Raw genomic sequence first — 10000 nt, 5'->3', positions numbered from 1 at the left:
TATCAGCAACATAAAATTATCATCAGAACATTATAATTGTGTGTTTGGGACATAGTGAGACTTTTGTTTTTGTAATTAGGGTCTCAAAATGTATATACAAATTTTTATTTAGATTTATTGGCCAATATATGGGTTATCAGCTTTCAAACATAAAGAATGTCAGTTATCGGCTTTCAATATAAAGATTATCGGCTTTCAAATATAAAGATTATCAGCTTTTAAATATAAAGATTATCGGCTTTCAAATATAAAGATTATCGGCTTTTAAATATAAAGATTATCGGCTTTTAAATATAAAGATTATCGGCTTTCAAATATAAAGATTATCGGCTTTTAAATATAAAGATTATCGGCTTTCAAATATAAAAAATTATCAGCTTTCAGATAAAAAGATTATCGGCTTTCAAATATAAAGAACTATCAGCTTTCAGATAAAAAGATTATCGGCTTTTAAATATAAAGATTATCGGCTTTTAAATATAAAGATTATCGGCTTTCAAATATAAAGATTATCGGCTTTTAAATATAAAGATTATCGGCTTTTAAATATAAAGATTATCGGCTTTCAAATATAAGGAATTATCAGCTTTCAGATAAAAAGATTATCGGCTTTTAAATATAAAGATTATCGGCTTTCAAATATAAAGAACTATCGGCTTTCAAATATAAAGATTATCGGTATCGGCCCATTCCTAATTAAAATGAAAAAAGAAAATTCCAAAAACTTTTCAAGATAATAATAAAAACTAGCACTGGCGTTTTAACCTGCGATCTTGCCGCTGGCGAGTCCCGGGAGTCCGTTTATCTCGGTGACGTTGTTGTGCTGGAAGTACTCGTCGCACACGGCGTTGAGTTCGGAGCTGTTGCAGAAGTGCCGCCACAGGTCAGTGCTCTTCTCCAGCGTGCCTGCAGTGACGGGAGGAGCTTCGGTGCCGTTGAGGCTCTCGCTGAAGTTAGCGGACTCCTGCACTAGCGAATCCCGGAGCATTAGCTTCCCGCACTGGCCGTCCTTCAGCTCGTGCTGGGAGAGGCTTCTGTTTCCCAGCATACAAACACTACAGGACATCAAGCGGACAATCACTGACCGTACCCAATAATAATCCCATACTAGCAGTCAGAATATCAGTATATGCCAATAAACCATGCTCAATACTGATGCTCAAATATGAATATCAAGACTGTTGAAATCATTTCTATCGGCGTCACCCTTTATGTCTGTCTGTGGGTTTAGCAAATATTTAACCAATGAAAAGAGCTTGTGATTAAAGCACGGCTCCTCAAACTGTCAGTCAAACCTCATAGCTCCGCCCCCTTCTATTGTGAATGAAGCACCGCAGCATTTTGGAGCATCTCTGCTTGTTTGCAATGCAATGGTAAATAAAGTTAGTTGAATTAGTACAGCATTTTCTTTACTCAAGAATCGGCCAAAAATATCATATTGGTGCATCCCTATCCTTAATCTTTAATAACATGAGATTATGGCCAAATGACAGAAACAAACTCACACAAGTTTTTGTAGCTATAAGTTGATGAAAACGTAATGCAATGCACTTACTGCCCTTCTAATGACGGGAAAATAAGCGAAATGGCAGGTCAAAAACCTTGTAACCGAGTTTGATTTTGGTAAAAATGTTAACAATATAATGACACATGCATGTGACAATAAATAAATCCACAATACAATGTAATTATTTAAAAAATGTTTTTTCCATTTCCTGACAAGTAGCGTTTGTGGAGACACAAGGTGTTTGGCGGTATTCGAATGACATTATTCAAACTAATGCAATAGAGATACATATAAAAACGTGTGTGTTTATGAGCAGAATAATCACTCTATCTGATTTGACTATGATTTCAGTTGTTTTTAAACAACAAATTTTAAGTGACGCCACATGCTTTCAGTGTAAATGTAAAAAAAAAAATCTTATACATTTATCTTGATTATATTTATATTAATTTTATACATTTTATTTCATAATACTACTAATATTGGTGGCTGCTGCTTGAGATGTCCTTATTCTGTATGTCGTTATGGATAAAAATGACTGCTAAAAGAATAAATGTAACTCTCCTGACAATGTTGTTAAGTAATAGGTTTTTTTGTTTTTTTTAGAAATTTGGCAAAATAAATGTAATTTAACTGCAATTTTGTGTGGTAATATAAAAAAAAATCTTTCATTTTACTGCATGGATATAAATATGTATGTACAGGTGAAACTCGAAAAATTAGAATAACGTGGAAAAGTTATAATTTTGATGATTATGGCTTACAGCTTATGAAAACGAATCGGTTACTAACGTAACCTCGGTTCCCTGAGAGGAGGGAACGAGTATTGCGTAAGTAGCTTACGCTAAGGGAAAACTCCTTTTCCTGAGAATATTGAAGTCTTTATGTAAAACGCATTGCAGCTGCACAGCTGACAGCAATGAACGAAGGAAGCTCGGTCATTGGCTGTGCTGCGGCAACTTGCTCGAACCAATGGCGGGGCGACTCTGAATGCGCGACCAATGAGCGCGCTTCGAGCCCGCCAAGATGGGCGTGGCCAAGAGCTATTTATTGGGCGCCCCATCATGAGAGTTCTTTAGGTTAAAACGACTGAAGCGAACTAACCAAGCACAAGCACGGCAGCTTACGCAATACTCGTTCCCTCCTCTCAGGGAACCGAGGTTACGTTAGTAACCGAGTCGTTCCCTTTCGAGAGGTCTCTCCTATTGCGTAAGTAGCTTACGCTATGGGAACACCATGCAAAACGCCGTGCGTGCTGAACTTCGCCTTATGATAGCCAGAGGCAGGTGCCTGAGCTGAAAAGCAAAGTTATCATCCAACTAGCCGGCAGAGGCAAGCTTTATAAGTGGGAAAAATACAGAGCGGCTAGAAGGTGCTCAGTGTGACACAAGCACATACATAATCTAGATACGAACTCGTAGTTCAACTAGTATCATGCTGATAGTACATTGGAATGCAATGTCGGGACCTGTAGGTTGTAGAACCTGATAAATGTGGACGGTGAGGCCCAGCCTGCCGCCGCACAAATATCCTCGATCGGTATCCCGCTCGACCATGCCCAGGAAGAAGCCAAACTCCTGGTTGAGTGTGCTTTGACTCCCCAGGGGCATTGAAGTCCCTTAGCTTCATAAGCCAGCGCTATAGCCTCAACTATCCAGTGAGAGATTCTCTGCTTTGAAACGGCGGAACCTTTCGTACGGCCGCCAAAGCATACAAACAGTTGTTCTGTCTGTCTGAATAGGGCAGAACGCTCCAAATACACTCTGAGAGCCCTAACGGGGCAGAGTAGATTAGCGTCGTGTTCGTCTGTTGGAGACGATAGCGCAGTTAGGGAGGTAACCTGTTCTCTGAAGGGAGTGGTGAACACTTTAGGAATATACCCATGTTTCGGTCTAAGGACGACCCTGCAGTCGTTAGGTCCGAATTCTAGGCAGGCAGCGCTTGTCGAAAGCGCGTGCAGGTCGCCCACTCTCTTGACCGAGGCGAGTGCCAGCAAGAGAGCAGTCTTGAGCGAGAGCTGTTTAAGGTGCACGTTTCGGAGTGGTTCGAACGGGGGCCCTTTAAGAGCGTCTAGGACAGTAGCTAGGTCCCAGATCGGCACTGAGGGGGGGCGTGAAGGGTACATCCTCCTAGCGCCCCTTAGGAAACGAATAATTAGGTCGTTTCTTCCCAATGGACGTTCCATTACAGGGTTGTGTGACGCTGTGATGGCCGCCACATATACTTTGAGCGTGGAGGGGGTGCGGCCCGCCTCCAGAAGCCCTTGCAGAAAAGAGAGTACGTTCGTAATCTCGCATGTCTCAGGGTTCAGGCCCTTGGCATTACCCCAGTCACTGAACACTTTCCATTTCTGGGCATATAAGCATCTCGTGGAGGGCACCCGCGCCTCAGCGATGGTTTTTAGCGCTCCGCTCGTGAGGTTCCTGGGAACCCGTTGAGGGGCCATGCATGAAGGGCCCACAGATCGGGGCGGGGATGAAATATCATCCCGCTGGCCTGACTGAGGAGGTCTGGCCTCAGTGGAATCGGCCGTGGTGCAGATTGCATTTGCATCAGATCTGGAAACCATGTTTGGTTCTTCCAGAGTGGGGCTATCAGAAGCACTGCGTTTTTCTCCTCTCTGACCCGACTGATGACCTGTGGCAGCATCGCGATCGGGGGAAAGGCATATAAGGGGCGGCTCGGCCAGCTCTGGGCGAGCGCGTCCGTGCTGTTCGTGAAGAAAGGAGAGCAGTGCGCGTTCTCCTTGGAGGCGAAGAGGTCGATCTCCGCTTTGCCAAAGGTTTTCCATAACCATTGAATCGTCAGCGGGTTGAGAGCCCATTCTCCTGGGAGAATCTTGTCTCTGGATAGCATGTCTGCCCCCTGGTTCAGGGTGCCTGGCACATGCGCTGCTCTCAGCGAGCGCAAGTTGTGCTGGGACCATAAAATGCGTCTCCTGGCCATTGAATGCATGGAGCTCGACCTGAGTCCACCCTGGCGATTTATGTACGACACTACCGTCATGTTGTCTGTTCGGACCGGGACGTGTTCGTTTTTTAGATGTGGAAGCAGGGCTCTGAGAGCCAAAGCGACCGCTTTCATCTCCAGACAGTTTATGTGTAGGCTCTTCTCCGGGTTTGACCAAAAGCCGGAGACAGGCCTGCCCTCGTAAAGGGCACACAGAGAAAATAGCGGCTGTAAAAAGCTGCCTCGCTCATAGAGGGGGGAACAGTTTCCACAGCGCCCTTTTCTATTAGTTTGCGCACCTCGGTGCGTAGAACCTGTGAACACGCCTTTATCACTTTCGTCTCGACCACAGTCGTAAAACGTGGTGGTCTGCGAGCGAACTGGAGCGAGTATCCGTGCTTTACTATATTCAATACCCATTTCGGCATATCTGGAATGTTTTCCCATGCCGCTGCGTGTACAGATATGGGCTGAATACAGGCTAGGGGCGGGCCGCTGTGACGTAGGGACCCGGCCAGCGAATCGCCTGAGCTCGTAGCTCACAGAAGCGTGGGCGCGCGCTGAGCAGCTGAGTGAATGGGCGCGTGTGTGCTTACAACAGCGCGCGCTATGTCTGTAAAACTCGCAGCCTGAGCTGGGGTTGTGTTTGACACTGTAAGGACAGTGTTTATAAGTGGGGGTGCATAAACAGTGGTAGGCACACGTGTCATTTTTATAATGTTTCCCGCTTTTACTGGGGATGAATTCATAACTGTGTGAACAGTGCTTGTGTGTAGTGGTGCGTACATGACCGTAGGCACGTGATCTACATTCATGGGGCGCGCAGCCTGAGCTGGGAATGAATTTGGCACTGTTTTGACAGTATCTGGGAATGCACACTTTGTGGACATGTGAACCCTTAGTGACACAGGCAGAAAAAGACTCTTTTTGTGTTTTCTGTGCGTCGCCGTAAAAACGGCGTTTGTTTGCAGGTGAGCGAGCTCTGTGACTGGCCCATTGACTGCTGTATGGACATTTCCAGCCGCCTGTAAGGGGACTGGGTAATGTTTGAGCTTTTGCAGAGAGAGTGGTCCGGCTTTTGCGAGACACGCACTCTCTCTTCTCATTCCCAGAGGCTAAGGGTTCAGCACAATCTTGGGCCAAGGACCCCGTCACTCAGGAGGCGGCTTGCGGTTGTGGGAGCGCGAGCGGCGTCGAGCGTCAGCATGAGGCGCGGGCTGAGAGGCGGTGGGAGCTGTTCTAGCCCGCTGCGGCTGTGGCGGTCTCTGTCTGCTCTGCGATGAGCTGGAGCGCTTGGGCAGGAAATGGTGCATAGCTTGTGAAGCGTTCTGGGCCTCAGTGAAGCGTTCGGCGAAACCTTTAACCGCCGGTCCAAACAGCCCGCTGGTGGAGATAGGCGCGTCGAGAAACGGCGCCTTATCCGCGTCCTTCATCTCCGTCAGAGTCAGCCACAGATGGCGCTCGAGAACAGTCAAATTAGCCATGGCGCGGCCAATAGACTGGGCGGTGGCCTTCGTGGCTCGCAGAGCTATATCAGTTGCGCTGCGTAGGTCCTTAAAGGCTTCGGGTTCGGGGCCAGACTCGTCCATAGAGCGGAGAAGCTTAGCTTGGAACACTTGAAGTACCGCCATTGAGTGAAGCGCTGATGCAGCTTGGCCGGCGGCGGCGTAGGCGCGACCGGCGAGAGCAGAAGTAGTGCGGCAGGGCTTCGAGGGGTGGGAAGCTTTGGCTTTCCATCCGGTGGTGGAGGGCGGGCAGAGATGAATGGCCACGGCCTCCTCGAGGGGCGGCGTTCCCTCGTAGCCTCTTTCCTTCGCGCCGTCCACAGAGGAGAGCGACGAAGAAAAAGAAGGCTTCAGACGCGCAGAGTGGGGGGCTTTCCATGACTTGGTGAGTTCGTCATGAACTTCCGGGAAGAAGGGAGAAGGCCTTTGCCGAGGGGCCTGCTGGCGCCCCTGCAGAAACCACTCATCCAGTCGGCTTCGGGTTGGTTCTTCGGGAGAAGACCAATCGAGCCCGAGGTCCTCTACGGCCTTCGAGAGGACGCGGATAATCTCCGTATCCATGGTGGAGCCCCCGCTCGTGCTAGCTAGCGTCGACGGGGCGGGGTCGAGAGTGGAGCCCGGCCAGTCGTCCGATGCAGCGTCGATGGACAAGCTGTCATCCATTCCCCCATCGTCCTCGGACGCGCCGAAAGTCACAAGGCCCACCGCTCTGCTAGAGGGGTGTGGGTCCGGCTGGGTGAACTGAACCGGCGGTGGGGAATGCAAGAGCGGCGGTGAAACACGCGGAGACTGCCTCGGCGTGACGTCACTGAGCTCCGGTTCAGGAAGCCTCTGTGAGCGGCGCTTTTTCTTAGTGCGCGGCTCAAACAGAGGGGTGGCGGCGATGGGCTCGCTCACGGCGAAAGCGGCGAGGCGAACCCGCAGTGCGGAGAGACCCAGGTCATCACATTCCGGGCATCCGCCCTTGGTCAAAGCAGCTTCTGCGTGGTCCCGGCCCAGGCAGCGAGCGCAGATGATGTGACGATCCCCGTCCGGGAGAAGGTCTCTGCACGACGCGCAGGAAGGCATTTGAAACAACGCCTCAGAAAATTGCTCTTTTACAAGTGTCGCGGGGCGAACAGATGTAAAGATACTTGCGTGTGTGGCATGCCGGATGGCTCAGTAGGATGGCGTTCGAACGCGGCTGAAGGTGCCGACGTCCTCGTAGCAATCCCGCTGGTATGCTTTTCGACGGCGGCGAAGGCTTCAATAATCCGGAGGATATAGCGAAGAAGGTGTTCGCTGAAGGAGATTAAATCTAAAGAACTCTCATGACGGGCGCCCAATAAATAGCTCTTGGCCACGCCCATCTTGGCGGGCTCTGACGCGCGCGGGCGCGAAGCGCGCTCATTGGTCGCGCATTCAGAGTCGCCCCGTCATTGGTTCCAGCAAGTTGCCGCAGCACAGCCAATGACCGAGCTTCCTTCGTTCATTGCTGTCAGCTGTGCAGCTGCAATGCGTTTTACATAAAGACTTCAATATTCTCGAGAAAAGGAGTTTTCCCTTAGCGTAAGCTACTTACGCAATAGGAGAGACCTCTCGAAAGGGAACCTCAAATTCAAAATCTCAGAAAATTAGAATATTACATGAGGACCAATATAAAAAAGGATTTTAAATACAGAAATGTCGGCCCTCTGAAAAGTATAATCATGCATATGTATATAGTTATATATACTTTTAATTTGAATTACTGAAATACATGAACTGTTGCACGATCCACCTTTAAAGGCTCTCTCAATTAAGATAAAGTACATTAGAAAAGATGGATGGATGATAACCATTTTTTCTAGTTATGACTGATAATTATAGGACTGATAATTTTGAATGTTTCTGAAAGAGTCTCTTCTGCTCACCAAAGCTGCGTTCATTAGATCAGACATACAGAGACACTCACGGGAAGGAGGGCGGGCTGAAGGCGGACACCAGCGCTCCGGTGTAGATGGAGACGATGGACACGATGACGCAGGCCAGGAACACCGACGCCAGCTTGTTGACGTACTTCACTCCCACAAACACCAGCAGCGACATCAGCACGAGGAAGATCGAGCCGTACACACGCATGTTGTTCAACATGGCCGCTGTCTCGCCGTCGGGGCCGTCAGAGACGAAGATGGCTGCGCTGGGAGCGATGTACATCTGCACACACAACAGACAACTCAACTCATCACTCATACATAATCATAATACATTAATCAATTAATATACATAAATTATGAATGTATATATGGATGGATGGATACTGTAGATAGACAGACACACAGATAGACAGACACACAGATAGACAGATAGACAGACACACAGATAGACAGACAGACAGACACACAGATAGACAGACAGACAGACACACAGATAGACAGACACACAGATAGACAGACACACAGATAGACAGACACACAGACAGACACACAGATAGACAGACATACAGATAGACAGACATACAGATAGACAGACACACAAATAGACAGACACACAAATAGACAGACACACAAATAGACAGACACACAGACAGACACACAGATAGACAGACACACAGATAGACAGACACACAGATAGACAGACACACAAATAGACAGACACACAAATAGACAGACACACAGACAGACACACAGATAGACAGACAGATAGACAGACACACAGACACACAGACCCGACAGACACACAGATAGACAGACAGATAGACAGACACACAGACCCGACAGACACACAGATAGACAGACACACAGATAGACAGACACACAGATAGACAGACACACAGATAGACAGACACACAGACACACAGATAGACAGACACACAGACAGACACACAGACACACAGATAGACAGACACACAGACACACAGATAGACAGACACACAGATAGACAGACACACAGACAGACACACAGACACACAGATAGACAGACAAACAGACACACAGATAGACAGACACACAGACACACAGATAGACAGACAGACACAGAGATAGACAGACACACAGATAGACAGACACACAGATAGACAGACACACAGACAGACACACAGATAGACTGACACACAGACACACAGATAGACAGACACACAGACACACAGATAGACAGACAGACACACAGATAGACAGACACACAGATAGACAGACACACAGACACACAGATAGACAGACACACAGACACACACACAGATAGACAGACACACAGACAGACACACAGACACACAGATAGACAGACACACAGACACACAGATAGACAGACACACAGATAGACAGACACACAGACAGACACACAGACACACAGATAGACAGACAAACAGACACACAGATAGACAGACACACAGACACACAGATAGACAGACAGACACAGAGATAGACAGACACACAGATAGACAGACACACAGATAGACAGACAGACAGACACACAGACAGACACACAGACAGACACACAGACAGACACACAGACAGACACACAGACAGATAGACAGACACACAGACAGACAGACACACAGATAGACAGACACACAGATAGACAGACACACAGATAGACAGACACACAGACACACAGATAGACAGACAGACACACAGATAGACAGACAGACACACAGATAGACAGACAGACACACAGATAGACAGACAGACACACAGATAGACAGACAGACACACAGATAGACAGACACACAGATAGACAGACACACAGATAGACAGACACACAGACAGACACACAGATAGACAGACAGACACACAGATAGACAGACAGACACACAGATAGACAGACAGACACACAGATAGACAGACAGACAGATAGACAGACACACAGATAGACAGACACACAGATAGACAGACACACAGATAGACAGACACACAGATAGACAGACACACAGATAGACAGACACACAGATAGACAGACACACAGACAGACAGACACACAGACAGACAGACACACAGACAGACAGACACACAGATAGACAGACACACAGATAGACAGACACACAGACAGACAGACACACAGACAGACAGACACACAGACAGACAGA

General features: G+C 47.7%; 1 protein-coding gene across 5 annotated transcripts in view; it reads right to left on the bottom strand.

The window, feature by feature from the left end:
* slc12a6 (solute carrier family 12 member 6) overlaps positions 1–10000 on the bottom strand; it is a 64383-nt gene that overhangs the window by 32810 nt on the left and 21573 nt on the right. For all 5 annotated transcript variants that reach the window (XM_077227415.1, XM_077227413.1, XM_077227418.1 and 2 more), the window contains 2 exons: positions 7895–8136; positions 766–1055 (listed from right to left, as the gene is read on the bottom strand). In XM_077227415.1, coding sequence (XP_077083530.1) covers positions 766–1055; positions 7895–8136 — 532 coding nt within the window. The remainder of the gene's footprint in view (positions 1–765; positions 1056–7894; positions 8137–10000) is intronic.

This window comes from Siphateles boraxobius, unplaced genomic scaffold (assembly GCF_051911475.1).
Source record: "Siphateles boraxobius isolate OS27281-9 unplaced genomic scaffold, OSU_SipBor_1 130, whole genome shotgun sequence".
NCBI lineage: Eukaryota > Metazoa > Chordata > Actinopteri > Cypriniformes > Leuciscidae > Siphateles > Siphateles boraxobius.
Note: the sequence above shows the minus strand (reverse complement) of the source record. Positions and strands in the feature narration are given on the sequence as shown.